This window comes from Bubalus kerabau, chromosome 4 (assembly GCF_029407905.1).
Source record: "Bubalus kerabau isolate K-KA32 ecotype Philippines breed swamp buffalo chromosome 4, PCC_UOA_SB_1v2, whole genome shotgun sequence".
NCBI classification, from domain to species: Eukaryota; Metazoa; Chordata; class Mammalia; order Artiodactyla; family Bovidae; genus Bubalus; species Bubalus kerabau.
Window position 1 is genome coordinate 162,859,765 of NC_073627.1, and position 25,865 is coordinate 162,885,629.

General features: G+C 49.3%; 1 protein-coding gene across 1 annotated transcript in view; it reads left to right on the top strand.

The window, feature by feature from the left end:
• The first annotated feature begins 3,589 nt into the window (after positions 1-3,589).
• Positions 3,590-25,865, top strand: part of LOC129651036 (liprin-alpha-1-like) — a 30,286-nt gene continuing 8,010 nt past the window's right edge. Inside the window, 15 exon segments of the mRNA XM_055579766.1 lie at positions 3,590-3,706; positions 4,812-4,913; positions 5,385-5,553; positions 6,205-6,296; positions 6,646-6,747; positions 6,967-7,188; positions 9,098-9,244; positions 13,692-13,826; positions 14,634-14,708; positions 15,051-15,134; positions 16,869-17,092; positions 18,921-19,152; positions 21,407-21,436; positions 23,594-23,745; positions 24,596-24,789. Coding sequence (XP_055435741.1) covers positions 3,590-3,706; positions 4,812-4,913; positions 5,385-5,553; positions 6,205-6,296; positions 6,646-6,747; positions 6,967-7,188; positions 9,098-9,244; positions 13,692-13,826; positions 14,634-14,708; positions 15,051-15,134; positions 16,869-17,092; positions 18,921-19,152; positions 21,407-21,436; positions 23,594-23,745; positions 24,596-24,789 — 2,077 coding nt within the window.

The window sequence follows — 25,865 nt, forward strand, 5'->3', positions numbered from 1 at the left end:
TCAGGACTGATTTGTTTTAGAATTGGCTGGTTGGATCTCCTTGCAGTCCACGGGGCTCTCAAGAGTTTTCTCCAACACCACAGTTCAGAAGCATCGATTCTTTGGCCTTCAGCCTTCTTCATGGGCCAACTCTCACATCCATACATGACTACTGGAAAAACCATAGGTTTGACTAAATGAACCTTTGTCAGCAGAGTAATGTCTCTGCTTTCTAATATGCTGTCTAGGTTTGTGATAGCTTTCCTTCCAAGGAGCAAGCGTCTTTTAATTTCACCATCTGCAGTAATTTTGGAGCCCAAGAAAATAAAGACTGTCACTGTTTCCATTGTTTCCCCATTTATTTGCCATGAAGTGATGGATCTAGGAGAAAACAATGGCACCCCACTCCAGTACTCTTGCCTGGAAAATCCCATGGATGGAGGAGCCTGGTGGGCTACAGTCCATGGGGTCGCTAAGAGTCGGACACGACTGAACGACTTCACTCTCACTTTTCACTTTCATGCACTGGAGGAGGAAATGGCAACCCACTCCAGTGTTCTTGCCTGGAGAATCCCAGAGATGGGGGAGCCTGGTGGACTGCCATCTATGGGTCGCACAGAGTCGGACACGACTGAAGCCACTTGCAGCAGCAGCGGATGGGGCTGGATGCCATGATCTTCATTTTTTGAGTGTTGAGTTTTATGCCAGCTTTTTCACTCTCCTCTTTCACTTTCATTAAGAGGCTCTTTAGTTTCAGCCCCTGGAGGCATTTCTTATTCCCCTTTCTGTCTTTTCTCTACCATGAGGGGCCACATTTTAACAATGTGGTTTAACAACAGGCTCCTTTGCTATATTCTATACTTTTTTCCCTCATATATATATATATATATTTTAACCTATCTGTTCTTCAGTTCACTGATCCTCTCTTCAGCTACGTCCAATTTGATGTTAAGCCCAGAGACTGGGTTCTTAAATTCAGTCACTGTTATTTGAAAGTTCTAGAATCGGGTTTGATTCTCAGAAATTTTTCCTTTTGTCAAGTATATTTTTGAACTGGTGAAGTTTGCATCTGATACCTCTAGCATACCTCTGATATGCTGATACACATCTGATACCTCTGGATCGGTTTCAGTTCTTTTTCTCTTGGTCCTGTTTGTTGTTACACCCTTTTTGCTTGTTTTGGTCGCATGTTGGACATTATCTATGGAAAACCCTAGAGTTTCTGGTGATGCTGTCTTCTCCAGAGGTTCCTCTGAGGCAGACCTCTAGTGGGGACAGAGACGTCTGTTCACTCAGGGCCTGAGTGACTTGAGGCTGGGGTGTCCTTGTAAGCTGAGTCTCAGCAGCCTTCACCCACCTTCCCCCCGACCGCAGGGAGGAGCCCTCCAGCATGTCCATCTGGAAGCCTGGGATGCCTCCCATGGCCTCTTCTCGGCCAGTCCTGAGGCCCACCATCTGTCTCCCGAGCACCACGGGTGATTGATACTCAGTGCTCAGCCGGTTTGGGCAGAGTGTTGGGTACGTTTTCTGTGCCTCCCTTTTCTTGGGGAGCTTAGTCTCTAACATCCGGACTGACTTGTCAGGCCTGAGCTCGAATTTTTGTCTTCCCAGCCCAAGGAACCACCCAGAGCTGTGTTAGCCAGTACCCTCTGCTTGACTTTTCCCCTGCCTTTTCTTCCAAGAGTCAGCTTTGTTCAGATGCCGCGAGGGAAGGAGTGGCCCTCTCAGTGTCCAGCTCCCTCACTGGGCTTTTGTTTGAAATCTTGGATTGTGGCTGCCTAAGGACCTCTTTTTAAAGTGTATTTAGCTTCTCTAGCTCTTGGTAGGCTGACCCACAAGCTGCCTGTGTCTATAACTGGAAGTGGGGAAGCCCTGGGTGTCTTCTCTCATCTGAAGCCACATGTAAAATTCACAGTAATTATATTGATCATCTTTGATACCGGGGAAAACAAGAACCAGAGGTCCATGCTTAGTACCCACGGTTGTGTTTTTGATCAGAATCCCCAGCTTCCCTGGGCTGTGTCAGTGCCACTTCAACTTGGGAAGAAGGTGGAGCAAGCGGCCCATGCGGCCTGGGGACAGAGGAGCCGGTCTGCCCTCTTCCCCTGCCCCTGACGGCCCAGGGCAGGCCTTGTGATGACGGGCTGCTTGTGGTCCAGGAGAAGGCTGAGGAGGCAAGGGTTGCATGAACTGTATTCTGTGACGTGGTCACATGCGTGTTTCCTTTTTCAGTTTGAAAAAATGACTGCTTTTAGTCTTCCCTCCAGTTTGAATTTAAGGTTGAAAATGAAGATTTTATTCTTAAAGTTGAGCACAGTGATTTTACAGTCTTTTTGAAAGCAACAGTTGAGGTTTTAAAAAGACATCTCCGAGAACTCCAGCAGATAAAGCGAAAAAAAAGAGAATGTGTTCAGGGTGAACTGCGGGCGGGACCCCAAACTGTACTCTGTCCCTCCCAGAGTCTGTAATTGCTGAGATGGGTGGATAGAGGGTCCCAAGCACCCTGGGGACCGAGGTCCTCAACTGAGAGCTGAGGTCCCAGCTGAGCCAGGAGCAGTGTGGCCTGTGCCCTGGTGAGTGGAGAGCCGCGAGGCTGGGAGTGGGGCCAGGAGAGGGGGTGGGAGACTCGGGCGCAGAGGTAGGGGCAGCACCTGGCTGGGTCTGGGAGGCGCGGGCTGTCACGGCTCGAGGCAGGGACACCCCTGAACCTCCACCGTGCAACCACCACAGGGCAGAGTTGTCTGGCATCCCAGGGTCGAAGTTAAGAGGGCGAGTTCACAGCAGATTGACGGAACTCCTGTATCCACTGTGGGTTCATTTTAAGTGCCTGGAGCGAGGTTGGTCAAGCCCTTGCTGAGCTCGAGTGAGGGAGTCAGTCAGGGAGGACCGAGCTCAGGGTGAGAGTGAGGGGCAGCTAGCGCGGTGAGTCCTCCTCACCTGAGTGGGTTCTGGGGGCACCCTTGAGTTCAGGGGTGCCCTTTCAGTAGCCTCACTGGAGACTTGTTTGGGGGGTGAAGGAGGCAGAAGCCCACTTAGAAGACATGCTCATTCCTAGTGCTGGTGGTTTCTGAAGCAGTTTATACTATTTGGTTCGACTGTGAACCAGTATCCTTGCAGGGTTATGTTTGACGGTGGGCCTGAGCTGTGGGCATGGCTTTCCTTCTCCCACACACCACACTCCCCTGACGTCTTTTTGGCAGCCCCTCCCCCCTCTGTGCACCCCTGATGATGGGCCTGAGCCCAGCCCCCCTGTTGCCATGGAGCCCCTTGTGACTGAGTGGGTTTCAGGTTCTGGGCTCCTGGGAGACATGCTGGAGGCAGAGCCTTCATGCCATTTCTTCTAGAGACAGCAGTGCTGATGGTCATAGTGTGAGAGCAGTGTGTGTGAGAGTGGTGTGTGAGAGCGGGGTGTGAGAGCGGTGTGTGAGAGTGGTGTGTGTGAGAGTGGTGTGTGAGAGTGGTGTCTGAGAGTGGTGAGTGTGAGAGCAGTGGTTGTAGTGTGAATAGCGGTGGCCGTAGTGTGAGATCGGTGGTGATAGCTCCAGTGCTGAGCTATCTAACCGTGAAACAGCAGTTGCCCCCGAGTGGGGGACTGCCCCCATACGCGAGGATGGGTCGCAGAAGGGCCCGCCTATGGGCACTTTTCCAGCGCTGCAACCCCAAGGCAAAAGCCAAGACAAGGAAGACCTCGGCCTCGGCCCAAGTTCTGGAAGCGGAGTGGACTGACGTGAGAACAGCTGGGGGCTGGGCCCGTGGGATTGTCCCTTACCCAGTGAAGCATTGGGGCTGTGTTTCATTTTGTTAGCATGGTTGTGGGCCCTGCCGGGGGTCCCTGCCAGCCAGGGCGTTTTGGTCTTCTGGGCAAGATCGACCCCAGCAGGTTGACCTTGTAAGTGGTTGTGCAGGTGCTGCGTGGAGGATGGCCGGGGGCCCCACCTTCTGAAGGGAAACGCTGGCTGGAGGAGTCACTGGGGCACGTGGATTGAGCTATAGAGTCAGTCCTTGAAGCAGAAAGGCTAAGCCCCTTATCGTCTCCCATCTTACAAAGCACAGAACAGTGTGTCCAGTATTTTAATGATGGCTACCTACTGCTTACATGTATAACATACACCCTCATAGTTCACATGTCTACTACATGCCTCTTACAAGTGTTGGGCAGTGTTCTAGGTGCTGAATGCTCAGTGTGTAGTAGGGGATATGCAGCCCAGGATTTTTTTATGTGTGTGAAGAAAAATAGAAGAATGAAAGATGCCGTGTGGTTCAGTTTGAGCAAGTTCCCCACGTAGATGGCACCGTGTGCACGAAAATTGTGATAAAATACATAAAACATGAATTTAACCCTTTAACCAGTTTATTGAATGACTGTGTGACTTCAGTGGGGTCAGGCTAACAGATGGCTGTGGGGTGCCATCAGCCTTTTTCCCAGAGGAACACTCCAAAGCCTGGTGGCCTTGTAGATCTTCCCTTTCTTCTGCCCTGTCCCCAGTGGTTCTAGGTCACTGGTCTGTGTGTCGTTTAAGAACCTCTTTGTCCAGTTTGTTGTTAGGTTTATGTTTAGGAAAGTTTCTCAGACTTCCCTGGGTCTTGAGAAGGCAGGCTTGGATTCCAGGTTCTCCCCTGCCGCGTGCCTGCCAGATCGAGGTGGAGGCTAAAGGCTGGTCTGAGTTGTGGTGGTCTGTGTGGTCTTGGGGTCAGCGGACCCCTCTTCTCTGGAGGGGCAGGGAGACCCTCTGTGTGGAGGCTGGAGAGACTTGACAGGGTCAGTCTTCAGTCTCGCTCTCTTTTTAATTTGTGTTTGCATTTAGTTACTTACTCATTTAACTGTTTTCTAGGAGTTGGCATCACCTACGGAAGAAGTCAGTGCATGCCAAGAGCAGCTTCTAGCAAGAGGAAAAGAGATTGCCGAGATGAGAGCTGAAAGGAACAACACCAGGGTCAGTAGGGGGATTCTCACGTGTGGACAGTTGCCCCACGGGGGTCACCACTGGGTTCCGTGTTGCTGTCTTTAAACTCTGTCTGGTTTTCAAGTCATTTTTCACATCTTCCCACTGAGCAGACCGGGGTGGATCAGATCGGGGTTCTCATACTTTGCTTCAAATTGATGATGAGAGCTAATATAATTTTAGTACATTTGAGGGGGGAGTTCTCTTAACTTACATTTTTGTCCATGCTACAGTGTGTGTGAGGTCTTAGTTCCCCGACCAGGGATTAAAACTCAGGACCCCTGCAGAAGTGTGGAGTCTTAACTACTAGGCCACTGGGGAAGTCCACTCTAACTTTCGACTGAACTGGCGGGATTGCGACTTGCCTTAGCATGGTTTCGGTGTTAGCATGAGGCTGAGAGGAGTTATCGGCCCTGAATTCAAGTATGAGGTTGAAGGTGTTCCTTTGGCCCCGCCCTGCAGCTGCTGCTGGAGCACCTGGAATGCCTGGTTTCACGCTATGTGCCGTCCCTCCGGATGAAGATGGGCAAGCAGAAGGCGCAGTCCCCGGCCGGCATGAGAAGCAAGGTGGAGGTGCTCACGGCCCTGAAATCACTGTTTGAGTACCACAAGGCCCTGGACGAGAAGGTACCCGCCACCCGGCCGTCCTGGATTTGGACACTTGCTGCCTTGTTAGGTGGATGATGCATGTATTTATGTAACTGGTTGACTTTTGAGCTTCTTGAATTCTTGTAAATACATTTTTTCTGTAAGAAGTCAGAATGTTATATGGTTAAAAAGTGTTGCCTGTGTACATGCTCAGTCATGTCCAAGTCTTTGCGACCCTGTGGACTGTAGCCCACCATGCTCCTCTCTCCCTGGGACTTCCCAGGCAAGAATACTGGAGTGGGTGGCCATCTTCTACTCCAGGGGATCTTCCCGACCCAAGGATAGAACCTGCCCTCTTGCATTGGCAGGCGGATTCTTTACCACTGATCCACCTGGGAAGCCCCAGGTAAAAAGTATTAGTTGGCATAAATGTCTCAAGATTTATTGTATTCTGTATATCAATTTGCAATTAAAAACTAGGTAATAGGATTATTTTAGGAACTTTTTTTTCCCTCTCTAACTTAGAATTTAAAGCTGTTAATAAGCAGATTTTCTTGACGTTAAGATCAATGAGATGTATTAAATGTCTTCTGTTACAGTAGCCGTGTTAAATTAGGGTGAGTGTACACTAAGACGTGCACTAACATATATACACACTTCAACACACAGTGACTCGGCCCCTTTTATTTCAGTTGAGAGCGATTACGAGGAGCACTTGAAAGGTGTAGTTTGTTAGAAGAAGAATTAGGTGCCACACATAAAGAGATAAGTTTGATCAGTCATCGTGTAATTTCCGTGAAGGGTTTGTCATTTGTATCCTTTCATTTAAAAGAAGTATGAAGGCTGTAGTGGACATCAGATGTTATTTATCTTTCTGATTGAGGACCCTCCCACTTGGGTTATTTTAATGACTAGTAACCTAGACTTGTGGCTCAGAGCTGCAGGATCTCTTAAGTACCCCTTTGTCCAGTAGAAGACAAAATTCTGACTCTAATCACCTGGTTCTCTTTGGGATGGATAGCATCACCATGTATTTTCTTTTTATGCTGTATTTCAGTTTTGAGTTGAGTTTTTCCAAATGGAGTTTTGCTGTCTTGACTTATTTCTTTATTCTGATTCAAACTTTTGGTTTTAGCTGATGATTCTTAAAGAGAAGAAAAACCCGGAAAAGATACTGATGGACGGGGTGCTTGATGTAAATCCCAAGCAAGAAAACATGCCAAGCGCCGATGGAAAGGCAAGTCCCCGGTCCCACTCGATCTGGTTCTCGTCTTACCATCCAGTCTGTGCAGGGCTGTTGGGACCTCTCACCAAAGCACCATGTAGTTCTGTGAGACTGTGGCAGTCGTGTGAGCTCCAGAGCACAGAAGGCAGTTTTGACCTCACCGGTTGCCCGGAAGTGCTGTGTTCCCTGCCTCCCAAAACAAGGCTGTCTAAGGCTTCCTTTCCCCCTTAGAGAACCCGCGACGGCTCTCTGGCTCGGGTGATCCAGCTCCAGGAAATCATAAACAACCAATTGCGGGAGAGCCAGAGGAAGGAGCTCCTGAGCCAGATGAAGGAGCTTCTGGCAGCCCTCTCTGCCCAGGTGACAGAGATGGAGGAGGACCTGGACACGGCCAGGAAGGACCTCCTCAAGTCCGAGGAAGTAAACGTGAAACTAGAGCGGGACCTCCGCGAAGTGAGTGACGGTGGACGTGTCTGTTGTCCTGAGGTGGAATGTGGGTCCCTCGTTCTCCCGGTGGTCTCAGCCTGGGGATGGCTGCGTGAGCAAGAGCAGAGCTCTGGCGAGACCGCAACTGGCTGCCTCCCCACCTCTGCGTCGAGGTCTCGGGGTAGAAGAGGCCTGGTCCAGGCGGTCCGTTGGCAGTGGACCAACATAAGGGTAGCCCTAGCGCTGTGCTGCACCCTGGGTGTGGGCTGCTCATTTCTACAAGTTCTAGGGGGCCTAGTGTGTTCCTTTTTAAAAAGTTCATTCATCCATTCATTCATTGATTTGAGTATAGTTGCTTTACACTGCTGTGTCAATTTCTGCTGTACAGCAAAGTGAATCAATCATAAATATACACATATATATACACACACACACACATCTCCTTTTTTAGATTTCCTACCCATTAACTTCACCACAGAGCACTGAGTAGAGTTCCCTGTGCTGTACAGTAGGTCCTTACTCATTGTTGACTTTATGCATAGTATCAGTAGTGTATATGTGTCAACCCCAGTCTCCCAGTTCATCCCCCTACCTGCCTGTTGAATGTATTCCCGATGATGCTGAAATTTCCTTCTGATTCACTCAGGCGAGCCTGGTGACGTCTGTGGAGCCCGTTCTCTCGGAGAGATGGGAGCATGCTGTGTGGGCTCTGCTGAGGCAGCTTGCCTGGCCATCTTCTCTAGTTTCTGAGGTTCCGCTCCTTGAAGGGATGCGTGACAGTGACACGGCGGTCAGACAAGACGAGTGGCATTTGCTCACCCTCAGATCCTCAGGCCTGTGCTGTGTAACCATGTAGAATCATGATGCTTCTGGTGGTCATGTCTGCGGGTATCATGATTTATGAGAAACTACCTAACAGTGATTGTGAAAACAGAAGAGTGTTGGGGGCTCAGGCCTCCTCCTCAGCTTTCCTTTGTACACAGGCAGACAGCCCACCCTGCCCCACCCCTCCACCGTGAGACCGTCTCAGAGAGAACCCCTCCAACATGTTTTCCAGCAGGTGGACTTGTTTAGTAGCTTGGTGTGAGTAATTCTGTGTGAGAACTCAAAACAGAAATATTTGCACATCTTTGTATAACCTGTTCACATTACTCTTTGGCAATAGGAGGAGATTAGGTGGCAGAGTTTAATATGTAGAGAATTCTGGAAAAAGCGTTTTTAGAACCTTTCACTTTTAATGTCAGGACTACATTGGTTACTTAGTGACTACGGAGGGACCTGAAATGGAGTTTGAGCTGGCGGACAGGAGCTGCACCGGCAGCAAGTTCTGGTCCTGGTGTGAGCGTTTCACACATGTGGTGTAACTCTGCTTTAGAAGAACTAGGCTTGAGAAGGCTGCTTCCAGTTGTGTTACACTTTGACTTGTGTTTCCACTCATTGATATTCTTACTTTAATTTTGAGGAAATTGCATGAGATTTTTCCAACTTTACCTGAGGAAATGAACCTCAGAGCTCCCTGTTGGATCTGTTGAAGGTCCCTCCCTGTTCTGGGTCAAGCACGCCTGTATGGTGTAGGAGACAGAGGTCCTCGTTTCATGCCAGATCCCTTCCCTCCTGGAATTCTTGCAATGACAGGGTAGTTTAGTGTACTTTTTGTTTGCTGTTTGGGTTTATTATGTAGAAAAGAAGCTTGGTAAATCGAGTGGCCAGACAGACATTAAGACAGATGGGTGCCATTGTGGCAAATGTGACATCTGAGGTACGCGCGATTTTGCTCACGTCTAAGAAAACTGCCATGTCTACGAGTTTACTTTTGAGGATGCTAATTTTGTGTTTGATTTGAAACTTAGGATTTAGTCCAGCTTTTTTACTCTTAAGTGTGCTGGAGTATTCCATGATAATGACTTACTTTTCTCCTCTGTAATGCCCGGTGTAGGCCATGGCCCAGAAGGAGGACATGGAGAAGAGAATCACTACACTTGAGAAACGCTACCTCGCCGCACAGCGCAAAGCCTCCTCTGTGCATGACCTTGATGATAAACCTGAAAATGAAATCACAAATAAGGATTCTCTGCATCGACAGGTAATGGCCTTTACTGACCTGTGTCTGACTTTTATAGTAGTGAATACTGAGGAAGGAAGGTAAAGACCTTTTCATGTGACTCCCATGTTGGAAATCAAGTCCCAGTGTAAAGTTCTTATGACCCGAAAATACTGTGCTCGAAAGTGTGGATGTACATCATGATAAATCAACTGTACTGAAAAGAAATACAATGTTTAAAAACTGAGGGTGACTGCAACTTACAGGTTTGAATGGTTTGGGATTTGGTTTAACCATTTTGTGGAATTCCACTCCTGACTCTTTTGTTTTACTTGACTTGAATCTGTTGGCTTGTTAGCATTTTTCCTGAAAGAGCAGAGAGCAGCAGGGAACTTCAGGGCAGCTGGCTGCCTGTTGGGAACTGGGGTCTCTGTGACAAAAGGCAGGGTTAGAGCTCCAGTCTGATTAGGGTGTGTACTTCCTATGGTTTGGTGAGCTTTACTCGCTCCTGTTCCCGTGTGGTCTCAGATAATCAGGACTTACCCAGGAAAACCAAATCTGGCTTCTCCAAAACAAAGTGAGTCAGTCTGGTGTGTGTGACAAAGTGTATCATTGGCCCCACCACAAAAATAAAATCCTAGAAAGCCATTGAAATTTATGATGCGAAATGCTAATTAAGAGCATTACGATATACAAAATAATGGCTGTAAAAGGCAGATAAGAAAATACTATGTACCATATGCTGTTGTTTTCTGAGGGTTTTAAAGCACATCATATTGTTTATGTGTGTACATAGAGTAATACCCACACAGAAAGCATAAGAAAACTGCTTAGAAGCAAATGCTAACCTCTCAGGAACCCGAGCGTATAGATAACTTAATTTTTTTTCTTTTTCAAACAAGAATCTAAATGTTCTACATTGAAAGTTTTTCAGAGTAAGAAGATCTGTTAAAAGAATAATCGTGCATTTACAAATATTAGTTGACTGGCATTTCACCAGGCACACTCTGATCAGGTCTGTATTTCAGAGAAGATGAAAGCCGTGTTGTGGCTTACAAGCCCGTGGCCATCTGCGGTCGGTAGGGTTCCCTTCAAATGATGATTCTGGTGATGTTTTAAGAAGGGTCAGTACTGAACCCTTATTCCCTTAACTTGTCAATAAGAATGAATATGCTTGTACAGAAAACTGATCTTCTTTAATATATAAGAACTTTTTTTTTTTTAAAAGACTTCTTTGTGGACGTTTCAGATCAGATCAGATCAGATCAGTGCTCAGTCGTGTCCAACTCTTTGCGACCCCATGAATCGCAGCACGCCAGGCCTCCCTGTCCATCACCAACTCCCAGAGTTCACTCAGACTCATGTCCATCGAGTCAGTGATGCCATCCAGCCATCTCATCCTCTGTCGTCCCCTTCTCCTCTTGCCCCCAGTCCCTCCCAGCATCAGAGTCTTTTCCAATGAGTCAGCTCTCCGCGTGAGGTGGCCAAAGTACTGGAATTTCAGCTTTAGCATCATTCCTTCCAAAGAAGTCCCAGGGCTAATCTCCTTTAGAATGGACTGGTTGGATCTCCTTGCAGTCCAAGGGACTCTCAAGAGTCTTCTCCAACACCACAGTTCAAAAGCATCAATTCTTTGGCACTCAGCTTTCTTCACAGTCCAAGTCACATCCATACATGACCACAGGAAAAACCATAGCCTTGACTAGACGGACCTTTGTTGGCAAAGTAATGTCTCTGCTTTTGAATATGCTATCTAGGTTGGTCATAACTTTCCTTCCAAGGAGTAAGCGTCTTTTAATTTCATGGCTGCAGTCACCATCTGCAGTGATTTTGGAGCCCAGAAAAATAAAGTCTGACACTGTTTCCACTGTTTCCCCATCTATTTCCCATGAAGTGATGGGACCGGATGCCATGATCTTCGTTTTCTGAATGTTGAGCTTTAAGCCAACTTTTTCACTCTCCTCTTTCACTTTCATCAAGAGGCTTTTGAGTTCCTCTTCACTTTCCGCCATAAGGGTGGTGTCATCTGCATATCTGAGGTTATTGATATTTCTCCCGGCAATCTTGATTCCAGCTTGTGTTTCTTCCAGTCCAGCGTTTCTCATGATGTACTCTGCATATAAGTTAAATAAACAGGGTGACAGTATACAGCCTTGATGTACTCCTTTTCCTATTTGGAACCAGTCTGTTGTTCCATGTCCAGTTCTAACTGTTGCTTCCTGACCTGCATACAAATTTCTGAAGAGGCAGATCAGGTGGTCTGGTATTCCCATCTCTTTCAGAATTTTCCACAGTTTATTGTGATCCACACAGTCAAAGCCTTTGGCATAGTTAAAAGAGCAGAAATAGATGTTTTTCTGGAACTCTCTTGCTTTTTCCATGATCCATCGGATGTTGACAATTTGATCTCTGGTTCCTCTGCCTTTTCTAAAACCAGCTTGAACATCAGGAAGTTCACGGTTCACATATTGCTGAAGCCTGGCTTAGGGAATTTTAAGCATTACTTTACTAGCATGTGAGATGAGTGCAATTGTGCGGTAGTTTGAGCTTTCTTTGGCATTGCCTTTCTTTGGGATTGGAATGAAAACTGACCTTTTCCAGTTCTGTGGCCACTGCTGAGTTTTCCAAATTTGCTGGCATATTGAGTGCAGCACTTTCACAGCATCATCTTTCAGGATTTGGAATAGCTCAACTGGAATTCCAGCACCTCCACTAGCTTTGTTCGTAGTGATGCTTTCTCAGGCCCACTTGACTTCACATTCCAGGATGTCTAGCTCTAGGTCAGTGATCACACCATCGTGATTATCTGGGTCATGAAGATCGTTTTTGTACAGTTCTGTGTATTCTTGTCATCTCTTCTTAATATCTTCTGCTTCTGTTAGGTCCATACCATTTCTGTCCTTTATCGAGCCCATCTTTGCATGCAATGTTCCTTTGGTATCTCTGATTTTCTTGAAGAGATCTCTAGTCTTTCCCATTCTGTTGTTTTCCTCTATTTCTTTGCATTGATCGCTGAAGAAGGCTTTCTTATCTCTTCTTGCTATTCTTTGGAACTCTGCATTCAGATGTTTATATCTTTCCTTTTCTCCTTTGCTTTTCGCTTCTCTCCTTTTCACAGCTATTTGTAAGGCCTCCCCAGACAGCCATTTTGCTTTTTTGCATTTCTTTTCCATGGAGATGGTCTTGATCCCTGTCTCCTGTACAATGTCACGAACCTCATTCCATAGCTCATCAGGCACTCTGTCTATCAGATCTAGGCCCTTAAATCTATTTCTCACTTCCACTGTATAATCATAAGGGATTTGATTAAGGTCATACCTGAATGGTCTAGTGGTTTTCCCTACTTTCTTCAATTTAAGTCTGAATTTGGCAATAAGGAGTTCATGGTCTGAGCCACAGTCAGCTCCTGGTCTTGTTTTTGCTGACTGTATAGAGCTTCTTCATCTTTGGCTGCAAAGAATATAATCAGTCTGATTTTGGTGTTGACCATCTGGTGATGTCCATGTGTAGAGTCTTCTCCTGTGTTGTTGGAAGAGGGTGTTTGTTATGACCAGTGCATTTTCTTGGCAAAACTCTATTAGTCTTTGCCCTGCTTCATTCCGTATTCCAAGGCCAAATTTGCCTGTTACTCCAGGTGTTTCTTGACTTCCTACTTTTGCATTCCAGTCCCCTGTAATGAAAAGGACATCTTTTTTGGGTGTTAGTTCTAAAAGGTCTTGTAGGTTTTCATAGAACCGTTCAACTTCATCTTCTTCAGCGTTACTGGTTGGGGCATAGACTTGGATTACTGTGATACTGAATGGTTTGCCTTGGAAATGAACAGAAATCATTCTGTCGTTTTTGAGATTGCATCCAAGTACTGCATTTCGGACTCTTTTGTTGACCATGATGGCCACTCCATTTCTTCTGAGGGATTCTTGCCCGCAGTAGTAGATATAATGGTCATCTGAGTTAAATTCACCCATTCCAGTCCTTTTCAGTTCGCTGATTCCTAGAATGTCGACATTCACTCTTGCCATCTCTTGTTTGACCACTTCCAATTTGCCTTGATTCATGGACCTGACATTCCAGGTTCCTATGCAATATTGCTCTTTACAGCATCGGAACTTGCTTCTATCACCAGTCACATCCACAGCTGGATATTCTTTTGGCTTTGGCTCCACCCCTTCATTCTTTCTGGAGTTATTTCTCCACTGATCTCTAGTAGCATATTGGGCACCTTCTGACCTGGGGAGTTTCTCTTTCAGTATCCTATCATTTTGCCTTTTCATACTATTCATGGGGACGTTTAGGAAAAGCAAATACTCTGGCAGGAGGTGTTCTGCCCACTGAGACCAAGCCCAGGAACAGAGAGAAAAATTCCCGTGACGCAGCTTCCGAAACAGAACTAATCCAGTAGACACGTGCATTTAGGTTTTGTCTCAGCTTACTAAAAACGGCAGCGGCTACACCACTTGGCCTGTTTGGATGCTCTGCTCTCCCTTTGTAGGAGGAGGATAAAAACCGACCTTTGCAGGAGCACCTGGAGCTGGAGGAGCAGAAGCTGCAGCAGACGCTGCCCAGGGCGGAGACGCTGCCAGAAGTGGAGGCTGAGCTGGCTCAGCGGGTGGCCGCGCTCTCCAAGGTGCTGCTCTGGGTCCTTGCGGGGCTGGCGCGGGGAGGGCCTGTTCCATGCTGTCCCACCGTGCCCCTCCCCGTGCTGCTCAGTCCACAAAGGAGCGCAGCCACGGGGAGCGTGCTGCCCAGCTGAGATGGGAGCACGCCCTGAGTGTCAGACAGTCCCGGCTCCCGTGTCATCCCTCCGTTAATTTCCCTCCAGTTTTGTCCTGTGTTCTGAGTGTCCCCAGGACGCTTCAGCTCCAAGTCACTGCTGCTCAGAGTTCAGTCAGCACCTCAAAGCCTAGCAGGATAGAGAGCTAGAAAAATCCCATTCTCGTTTAAGAGATGGCCAAAATAGCTCTGTAATGAACAGAGTTTTAAGTCTTGATTCATACATTGTTGAGTAAGTCACAGCGGGGCACGGTGCAGACCCGGGGCCCCACTCCCAGCTTGCAGTCCCCGGGAGCCCACGGGTGAGAGGCCGCGTCCCGGACCCGTGGCGCTGCTGGGGGCATGTTCCCCACAGCCCGCCAGCCACCCCGTCCTTCTGGTGGGAAAGGTGTTGCCCCACACTGCTGGTGGGTACTGGCTGGGCATGGAGAGGTGGGCCTGTGCTGGTGCGGCTGTCCGGAGCGTTGCCCAGAGCTCAGTGAGCGGCTGAGGGGCCTGCCATTCGCGGGAGGCCGGTGGTGCCGGGTGCTCCCAAACCCTCCCAGAGCAGGGTCACTAACAGCCGCCTAGGGGGCACCCTTCTGCCTGTGATCTTCCTCTCAAGGGTTGGTTTCTTCTCTCCCCTGACATCTCTGCTGTCTGTCCCCGGTCGGCCTTGTAGTCTGAACTTTGGTCTTCCGGAAGCTCTGTCACTAAGGAGGCTAAACTGTTGGAACTGACCTCCCAGCTTAGGAAGGTAGAATGTGTGCTCTTGTGCGTCCCGTGCTTGCCACTGCCCTGCCCGCGCTGGCTCGCCACAGGCAGTCTGAGGAGGCTGTGCAGCGGCCGCGGGTGCGGGGCCCGGGGCGGGGGCGAGCACGTCTCCTCTCACGAGCCGGTCACCAGCACCCTCCGTCAGCCACGTGTCACACGCGAAGCTGCGCTGGCTGCGTGAGCAGGTGAGCGGGCGTGCCCCCCGCGAACCCGGAGCCAGTGGTCTGCACAGAGCATAGCCCGCTTGCCACCCCTGCGGTCACAGCCCGCGTGTCATCAGGACAGGGTCGTTGCGAGCGGAGCTGACGCTGTTCTTGGCCGACAGGTGGAAGAGAGACACCGTAACATCAAGGAGAGGCTGCGCCAGATGGAGGCCCAACTGGAGGAGAACAAGAAGGAGCTGCTGTGGGTGCGTGTGCTGATGGGGAGGCCGCGTCCGGGCCAGAGACGTGGCTTGGGCGGGGGCCAGTTCTGCTGTCTCTGCCGCTCAGGTCTCTGCCGTCGAGTGTGTGTGTATAGCCCTGTCTGCTGGTCCAGGCACCCAACCTTGGGAGCAGGGCCAGATGTGGTCACCCGTAGGTGGTGGGCAGGGGCCAGGGGGTCCCCACGTTCAAAGAGGCTGCTTGTTGCTCTGACCAGCCAGGCCGGGGAGCTGCTCGGGATACACTTGGACCTTACTAGTGCCCCTCAGACAAACCTAAGGGTGACAGCCTGAGGCCTATGGTGCCCAGCTGTGGAGGTGCTTGCCTCGGACATGGCGCTGGAGTCCCACATGCCCAACTGCTGGTCCAGACATGGTGTGTGTGTGTAGGATGGCTGCTCCTAGGCAGGAGGAGAACCATAGTTCTGCTGTGACAGAAGGCCTGTCAGGAAAGGGCGATGGTGGGGGCTCGCATCAGAGAGTCCTGAGAGAGGTTTCCCAGAAGGGTTGGCCACACAGTGATGCAGACCATTCAGGAAATGGAGTGGGGATCCCAGGTCCAGCCTCAAGTGTCAGTACTGTCCCCACCATACCTGTGTTCTTGGGCCTGACTGCAGAGCCTCACACGCGGGCTCCCGGGGGGCTGTGGTTCTGACTCCCATCCTGAGACCTGCAGTGAGGCTCCCTCCCTGCTTAGGCAGAGAGGACAAGGTCTCCTGATCGGGGGTGCACTTCCTTACTTTCAGAACTGCTATTCAGAGGCTGTTGCGATTGGGATGCTGTTTATGACTAAGCCAATTCAAAGTCAATTTTTGTTTTGCTTTAAAAATATTTGAATGCCGATGCCTTATTGGGGAAGCCGTGACAGGTTTTATTTCCATGGGCTCAAAAAGGGGTGGCCCAGCCCTGGGGAGGGGTCGTGACAAAGACAGCGGGTGCGGGTACTGGCCACGGGGGACAGGGAGCCGGCAAGCCAGCACCTCGAGGCTGCCCCTTGGTTGCTTTGAGGTCATATCTGGGAAATCAAGGCAGGACGTGGGTGAGAGTGGGGCAGTGGGGGGAGACTTGTGGAGAGAAGGGTGTGAGGTTTGAGAGCGAGAGGGCGGCACGGGGCCCAGCAGGCACTCTCCCGTGCATCTCAGATGACAGAGCCACCCTCGCGGTGTGAGGGGCCATCCCCAGAACAGCCCAAGGGCCTGTGCCCCAAGAAGAGAGCCGCGGGGGGCTGGCCCTCCCATCCCCTGGCTGCCCCTGCTCGCTCCTGTCTGTGCGTGTTCAGACCAGCCTGGGAAATGGAGGGCTGGGAACCCGCGAGGACGGCACTCCCCGGTGAACCAGGACCAGTGATGACCGCTGAGGGGGACCCAGCGGCTGCAGAGCTGAAGGATTTTTTTCTAATTTTCCTTCAGCCTGGCTGACGGAAGCATGAATGTATTTTTTTAATTTTCAGTTTTTGTCTCTGACTCCATCAGCCCACCCTTGTGAATAACCTCATAGGATTGCCTTCTGTCCACACTAAGACCTGAGTGTCACCAGGCCATCTAGGAACTGGATTCTCCTCCTGCCCGTTTCTTCAGTACTGCTCGCTTAAGAGATGGCAGTGTCTCATAAGCATGGCCCATTTGCCCAAAGTCAGGGCTTCCATGTAAAATTGTGTTCAGTTCCTGATAGACTTGAGCTGCCCAGAATGTCGCTGACGAGACGTGGTCCTGTCGTGCCCAGGTGCAGCCCCTGAAGGATCAGGACCGGGAGCACGGGCAGCAAGCCAGCATGCTAGCCAACGTGGCCCAGGCATTCGAGAGTGACGAGGGAGTGTATGACGGCGAGGGTGACGGGGTCACCCTCTTCAGCTCGGCCTCTCTGCTGTCGCCCAGCGGGCAGGCCGATGCCGAGACTCTGGCCGTGTTGATTCAGGAGCAGCTGGACAAGATCAACGAAGAGATCCGGTGGGTGTGCCTGAGCCCAACTCCCCAGAAACTCGGTTCCTCTGAGGAGCTGTCTTCTGCTTAGAGAAGTCTGAGTGTTCCTTAGTAAGAAAACGGACTTCAGGTCTGCTTCCAGAAGTTTCAGTTCTGAGCTTGCCCTTGATTATAGAGCTCAGTCAGCCAGGGCATTCTGTCCACAGTGTGGTGTCGGCACTCTGCGGGGGCGGGTGTTGTGGGGTGTCCCCCTCTCGGCTCTGGGCCCCAAGGTGGGTGAGGTGCCGAGGCGGTGTCTCCTGCGGCCCGTGCATCCTCCGGCACTGAGGGTTCGCCCTCGTGTGTCCCTCGGAGCCTCCCACGTTCTGGTGAAAAGCAACCTGGAACAGAAAAGCTGGGGTTCTGGGGTTGGCAAATTCCCACTCAGATCTGCATTTCCTTTTTAACTTAATACAGTGTGAAGATTGGCTTGTTGTAAGATAGTGATATGTTACTGTATGTTACTCTCAGGACATGTGTTTGAGTTTTTCTCATCTCATCAATATATTTAAAATGTTTTCTTTAGACACAGTCTTGGCAGTTCTAACAGTTACAAAACAGGATAGAACCCAAAGGCCCGCCTTGTGGTGAGCAGGGGGCCTTGGGGTCTGGGTGCAGCGGGGTGGCTGGGGGCCCTGAGGCCTGCCTGGTGCCACACCCACGCACCTGTGCCTCCCGTCCCGAGTCCACGTTCAGAGTGGCCGCAGGCCGGTGACCCTGCACAGGACCTGGCAGAGCTGCTGCTCAGATTGTTCTCGTCCCGTCAGCCCTGGCCGAGGTGCCTGTTTCTGCCGGTCGAGTGCGGGGGGCTCGGGCAAAAGGCAGGGGTGAACGGCACAGCCAGCAAACGCAGATAGTGCCGCCTGCACTTTTGATGCCGAGACAGACTGCCTTATGGGCCGTGTTTGAGCCACAGACAAGCTCAGAAAGACTGTCTTTCCCCATCCCCATAGGAAATTTGGAACGGTTATGTATTAATATTTTTGTTTTTACAGCAAGTGGTCAGGTAAAAGTGATTTTTTCTTATGCAACAAGTTGACTTGATGTAAAAGGTAAATTCTGTCTATCAGCTTGTCAACAGTGAAAAACTTTCAAGATGTATAAGTAGAAGTGAAACTGAAGAGTTTACTACCTGTAAGGATCTTGTATTTTAATTTGAAAACCATTTTATTTGCATAATCATGTATTTAACCTGTATATAAAATCATCCACGACACATTAGGGGAGAAGAGCAGTAACTGTGAATTCTAGGTTAATGCAGCACATTGACATGAATCCAGAAACTCACACAAAGCTGATGGAGAACTTCATCAAGTGATGCGTTTGTACATATACAACCTTAAAAAAAAATTAAAAGATCAACTCAGCCCTTCATCTGGTCTGGAGACTCGTGATTAGAAACTCCAGCTTACTCGTGAATCGCTGTTTTGGTTATACAGAGTTCCCGATTCCCAATGGAAAAGACCTGAAGCACTGACGTGCATCTCTGCCCTGAGAGCAGGGAAGGTAAAGGTTGTCAATTCAGGTGTCTTCTGACACAGAGAGAGTCACCACCCAGACCCCATCAGAATGTTAGATAGAGTAAATAAGTCAAATCAAACGTGAATGATCGGGGGCCACTTTGTAAGACTCAATGATAAGTTATTCTAAGTTTGAGAATATTCCAAAGAGGGAGAGTTGAACCTTTTTGCTGAGATGTTAATTGAGCAACTGTTCCTGGAATTTGCTAATCGTGACACAGAATGCAAGCCCAAATTTGTTGTCCAGACACATTCCTCTGCTGACAAAGGCAGGTAATGCTTTTATTCTATTTTAGGTTGATCCAAGAAAAGAAGGAGAACACAGAGCAGCGGGCCAAGGGGATTGAGAGCAGGGTGGGCAAGGGGAGCTCAAGCAACCTTCGTCGTTTGAAATCCTTGAATTCCCTCAACCTGAATCCCGCCTCCTCGCATGCCGGCTCCTGCACGCGCATCAGAGGGCGCTCCAAGCCCCGAAGGAGGCGGCACAGCCCTGCACGGAAGGTAGACAAGCAGGGCATCATGACTCTGGTATGTGTCGGCCTCCTCCATGCCGCGTCCCTCCCCGAGCACACTATTTTTCTTTTCTTTGTTTGTTTTTTCTCTTTTTACCCAGAAGAAAATCAGGTACATTTGCTACGCTCAGAGGTCTAAGATTTTTAAAACTGCCTAGTCTTTCATCGGGCTTCCCTAGTGGCTCAGACGGTAAAGCATCTGTCTGCAATGCAGGAGACCCGGGTATGATCCCTGGGTTGGGAAGATCCCCTGGAGAAGGAAATGGCAGCCCACTCCAGTATCCTTGCCTGGAAAATCCCATGGACCACGGAGCCTGGTAGGCCACTGTCCATGGGGTCGCCAAGAGTTGGACACAACTGAGCGAGATCATTCCATAATCGCACAGCGACAAATTAGTCTTGATATTTGGACCACCGGCTTAGCACGTCATCATGAACTCAGCCAGAGCCTGCCTCTGTAACGCTGGGCCTGGCCTGTGCTGGGCACAGCAGCTGCAGGAAGTTGCTGTTCTCAGGGAGCAGACCGCTTCGTGAGAGTAACCGTAGGCAGCTCTCACGGCGTGTGGAAACCGGGCAGCACATTTCCCACTGGGGATGCCTGGCTGCAGGGTGCAGGGCGTGCGGCGGGAACCAAACCAGGAATCTAAACTGGTCTGCTTGCTGATGGGCCTGGCCGTGCGCTCAGGCCAGCTCTGCGTGTGAAACCAGGTTAAAAGCCCGGTGCCCCAGGGCCCCAGGGAAGAGGTCGGGCTTCTTCACTCTTCCGAGTCTGAAAACGGGATGACGACCTAGGGCTTTTGGTGACAGAGTGTGCGGCTCTGAAGCACGTGTCCCAGCTTTCTTCCCTGCTTGCTTAGGTTTTGTGAGTGCATCGCTGTTTACCCATGAAATCAGGTTCACAACACTCTGCTTTGTCACTGCACTTGTATTGTCCCTTTTTTGGTGTTCCACCCACTTCATGTTAGCTGCATTGTTAGTCAGCATATCATTAAATTAAGTGTGAATCATTGTAGCGGCATGTGAAGTGGTAACTAGTCCATTGTGTGGTCTTTGGAGACACTGTTTTTCTAATTTGCATCATTGGCTAATTCGTTGATATTTAAAATTCTTTGACGATTTCTCTGTGGTTTCATGCTTGATTTCCTTCCGAGTATTTGTAAAAGAACAGTTGTGTATATTTTGTCCTGTTGTTGGAGTTCTCTGACGGTGCGTCTGCTTTCATCATTGGTTTTGATTTCCTGGCTCATCCTGTTGTCTGCTTAGTGGTTGTCAATTCAGAGCGCAGCTTCCCACCACTGCCCCCCCTCGCCCCCGAGGCTGTAGTTCACCCATCCATCTCCCCTTCCCCGTCCTCCCACCTGTTCAGGTCATAGCAGTGCTGTGGGTGCACTTAGTCGGGTTTGTGCTTTGTCTTCATGTCTCATTAAATGGTGTTTTTCCCCCAGAGCAGTAAGTTTGAATTAGCCTATCACTATGTACTTAGAAGCGTAATGTAGATGGATCCTCAACTACATATCATGTGTAATTCATAAATGAGATTATCCTTACCTATAGAAATGATCTTCTTAAGTGTAGAATTAATGGACTTTTGACACAATATCCTTTCTATGTTGGTGCTTGTATTTAAGACTATAAATCTCATCAGCTTTTGCACAGTTAATGTCTCTACTAGACTCTTTAAAAAACTATCTTCTCTGGTGAATAAAATGTAAAGACTGCACCTGCTATTATGCTAGCTTCCATTCTTACATATTTTCACAGGGCACCTGCTTTAATCAATTTATTTTGAGAAATTTTAAATCAAATTCTAGGTAAGCATTTTACATTAATATCCAATAGGTGGTTAGATTTGTTCAGTGTTAAAATAGGTATTATGGTAACTTCCTCATCAGTTAAATTACTATTTTAAAGTATAACATCTTTTTTATTAAGAGAAACTAACGTATAGAGAAGTTTGGCTGAGAAGAGACAACTGTTAAGGCCCTTTATTGTAGAGAATGCTGTGCTTTAATAAATCATGATGTTGTAATAGAATTGTATCTTCCTGAGTAATAATTTATAGTGTTTAGTAAATCTTGAATAGCTTATTTAATTTCTGTGGTCAAAAAAAATGTTCTGTTTCCAGTTACACGTTCTCTAAATCGTCATCTCACTTCTATGTTTGCCATCATTTTTGCTATACTGTGTTTGTCTATGCTGATTCTTGAAGTTTTAGTTTCAAAGTCACAATAAATCTGGTTTCTCTTCCTTTCTTTGCATGCATCTATCAGCCTAGTGATTTAAGGAAGCATTGTTGAAAGGTAAACTATTTAGTAATTTAGCATGCCTTTGTTTCTCTGTGAAGTATTAGAGAGTCCTTATCATTTTACGTGAATGAACACTGTGTGGTTATGTACTGGTGAAGAATTGACATTTTAATGGAAGTAATGAAACTCACCCACCACTTAAAATATGTTGATGGTTCTGTTGGAAATAGGTCATTCGTTGGGACCATTGTAACAGTTTGCCTATATCCCACTTGTTTGCCTTCTAATCATCTCATGCTTATTTATAGTAGATATAGTATTTATTACTTTTAAAATTTTCTTTACTTATTTTTTTGGCCATGCTGCACAGCTTATGGGATCTTAGTTCCCCAACCAGGGATCAGACTGGTGTCCCGACAGTGAAAATGCCAAGTCCTAATGTCTGGACTACCATGGAATCTCCGCTTAGAGTTTTTTAAAAACAAATGACTGACTCAGAGCCATAGATGTTAGATTTGGAGGAAGCCAATTTAATGATGGTGGGTAGCAGTGTGCAGGTGACTCTGTGCGCCAGGCACCGTGTCAAATGCTTTCCGAGTCTGTCATGTAATCCCGCAGACACCCAGGTGAGGTCCAGGCTGCTGTTATCCCCATTCAGCAGACATGGACACTGAGGCTTCGAGAGGCCGGGCACCGTGCCCAGGCTCGCACACCCAGTAGCAACTGTATAAGTGAGACCTGTCTGGACCCCGAAGGGGTTAATCTGTTCCCCACACTGTTGCCACCACTGTCTTTCCTGTCTTCAGACCCAGGACCAGCGGAAAAGCTGGGAGTCCAGGCGAGATCATTTTTTTTAATTAGTTTATTTTTTAATTGAAGGGTAATTGCTTTACAGAACTTTGTTCTTTTCTGTCAAACCTCAACATGAACCATCCATAGGTACAGATACATCCCTTCCCTTTTGAACCTCCCTCCCATCTCCCTCCCCATCCCACCCCTCTAGGTTGAAACCAATCAGTTCTTAGTGAAGACCTAGGACGGAGGAGCCTGGTAGGCTGCAGTCCATGGGGTCGCTACTAGCCGGACACGACTGAGCGATTTCACTTTCACTTTTCACTTTCATGCATTGCAGAAGGAAATGGCAACCCACTCCAGTGTTCTTGCCTGGAGAATCCCAGGGACGGGGGAGCCTGGTGGACTGATGTCTATGGGGTCACACAGAGTCGGACATGACTGAGGTGACTTAGGAGCAGCTTATCTATCCAGAGAAGGCAATGGCACCCCACTCCAGTACTCTTGCCTGGAAAATCCCATGGATGGAGGAGCCTGGAAGGCTGCAGTCCATGGGGTCGCTGAGGGTTAGACACGAATGAGCGACTTCACTTTCACTTTTCACTTTCATGCATTGGAGAAGGAAATGGCAACCCACTCCAGTGTTCTTGCCTGGAGAATCCCAGGGACGGGGGAGCCTGGTGGGCTGCCGTCTATGGGGTCACACAGAGTCGGACACGACTGAAGTGACTTAGCAGCAGCAGTTTACTTTATGTAAACCACAGTGAGCGAACTACACTCAAACTGCAAGTACTTCAGTGTGTAGCCCCCAGTCTGTATGTTACTGAGAAATACAAGCCAGACACATGGTGCTCGCATGGAGGGGTTAGGTACCTTTTCTGTACTTCACTTGCTGTCATGGGTTCAGTAACCTGCATCATCACTAAACATGATCTTGGGTGGTGGTACAAGCTGTTTCCTTTTCTCCTTCAAACAGAAAGGTCTGGACGGCTTTGCTGAGAGGTTTCTTACTCTTGCTAGTAGTGCTCCTGAGCAGCATCTGGCGATGAACACAGTCCTTTCATCAGGGCAGTTCATGCCATGCAGGGTTTACAGTGCTGGCGTGGCTCCGCTGTCCTGCCTGTCGGGGCCATCTGGTCGCTGGATGCAAAGGAGGGCGGAGTCTGGCTGCAGGGAGGCTCCTGGCCAGGATCTCTGCACTCAGTAGGGTGCTCTCGCTGCCCCATGGCCCTGCTTCTCTTGAACAAGACAGTCCTTTAAGATGGCATTAAGCTAGAACAACACATTTTTTTGTACTTGGCGGATAGCATCGCTAATATGTTTTCAAATAAGTTTCTGGTTATAATGTAAAGCCTGTGTGATTGCCTTTTTTGACACAGTCTATCGTTAGCCAGTTTTACACTTACCTCACTCCCTCAGCTGCCACCTATACCAGAAGAGGTACAAGATGACAAGACCGCCATCAAATGTGAAGCCTCGACCCCCGCCTTGCTGCGGTTCCTTCGGCTAGACCGGCTGGACAGGGGGTCACCGCACAGAGCCAGCTACGAGGACATCAGGGATGCCCGCAAGTAAGGGGCCTGTGCGCCTCGTCGTTAGTCTCAGGAGCCCTGCGCCTCTTGTCTTCAAAGAGTTGCAAGGATGATTGTAAAGGAATCCCACTGGATTCGGTGCCTGTGTTTAGTGGTGAACTTCAGGTGCCGGGGTAGAAGAGTTCAGTGACCTCAGTGATTTTAAAAAACATCCGTCTCTATGTGTTGACTCCTGTGGGAGATTTCTTCCTGCTCTTGCTAGAGGTCTGCCCAGTCTGGGACGCGTTCCTGATGGTTATGGCTCCGTGCCTCTCGGATTTGTTCTTGAGGGTCCCTCCCTTTTTCTCAGGGGTCTCCTCTCAGGAGACTGTCTGTCACCTCCTGTGACTGACCCTGTCCTCATTCAGACCCCCACCTGCTGAGCTCCCGTCGTGAGCCAGGCAGCACTCGATGGAGGGCACATGCGATCACCTGACCTGCAGCCCTGCGCACGGTGACCGTCACTCTCCTGCCACGGCCGGGGATGGTCACCCTGTGAGAGGCGGGGGGAACTGCCCAGAGCAGGGGAGCTCGCCTTCTCTGGGAGGGTCGTCACCTGCCAAGCAGCGACCCTGAGGGAGGGTTGGAGGGCCCTCTGCACCAGCTCGTCTGGAGTGAAGCCCTCCTCAGGGGAGAGCTCCAGGCAGAGAATCTCAGCTTCCCAGGGCCGTTGTTTGTGGCCGGAAGCCTGCATTGCTCGTGTGGAGTGTGGCTGGGGAAGCAGACTCCACTGTCTGCTGTGAGGTTGAGGCACGGGTGTTGCTGGGTGGCCAGTTCTATCAGTAGGTCTTGTGGAGGGGTGTGTGTTTGCACAAGGGCACCGGTTAAAGGTTGTTTTCTCTCCCCAAAGCTCGACAGGCTCTCAAGACAGCCCCGGGGGCAACCCCAGCAGCAGCCAGGACTCACTGCAGAAAGCCCCAAAGAAGAAGGGCATCAAGTCCTCCATCGGTCGTTTGTTTGGCAAGAAGGAGAAGGGCCGGCCTGGACACCCCGGCAAGGAGGCGCTAGGACCAGGTGGGTGCCTCACCGTTCAGAGGGAGGAGGGTCTGCATGCGTGTCTCTTCTGTGTCTCCCCCACTGTCCCCACGAGGCTCCTGTCACTCACGCTGGGTGTCCTCCTGGGAGGAGCAGAGGAGGCGTCTGTCTTCTTTAGGGTCCGAGATGATTGGATCAGTTGATGAATGGATGTGTGGATGGATGGAAGAATTAAGAGTTAAAGGATGGATGGATTAGTGAGTGGACGGATGGATGAACAGATGGCTAGCCAGATGGGTGGATGAACAGAGCACGGAATGAATATTGCAGATGTTTATACTGCAGTGCTAGAAACATACTCTACGAAATGGATTGAGTAGGAGCTGGGCAATGAGTGTTTCCTGCAGAACAGTGACAAGTGTTTGGAAACGGCCTAAGGGCTCATCAGTGAGGGGTGAGGTAAAATCTGTGGACACCCCACAAGGAACAGCACCCTCTTCTTCCTGCCACTTTCCCCATCCCCAGGAGCTCATCATGGGTTCTGCCCATGCCCCCTACTCCATCCCACAGCCACACAGGTCCTCCTGGCGTCTCCTCATCACACAGTGTTATCAGGCCCCCATCTCACTCGGCTTCATCTCCTGAAGGACAGGGTATGTTCCTGCCTCTTCAGCCAGAGATTTGTTGAGTGTCTTGTTTGTGCTGGGTGTGGGATGTATAGGGGTAAGTAAAACAGATATGGTCTGGAGCACAGTTAAGTGAGAAGAGAGAAAAAGCAGATTATTAAATGCTATCCTTATTATTAATAAATATAACGCTGAGATGGATGGTGCATTGATTATATACCAGATGCTGTGTGTGCCCCTTACCAAACAGGTGCTGCCACCTCCCTATTTACAGAGGAGGAGACAGTGATGGTCATGCGGTTAGGGAGTGGTGAGGGCAGGTTCACACCCATGCAGTGTGACCATGCACTTTGCCGAGCCCCAGCCACCTCTCTGGTGGATGCAACAGGAATGAGATGGTTCTATGGCATCACTGATTCGATGGACATGAGTTTGAGCAAACTCCAGGAGATAGTAAATTACAGGAAAGCCTGGAGTGCTGCAGTCCACGGAGTGGCAAAGAGTCGGACACAACTGAGC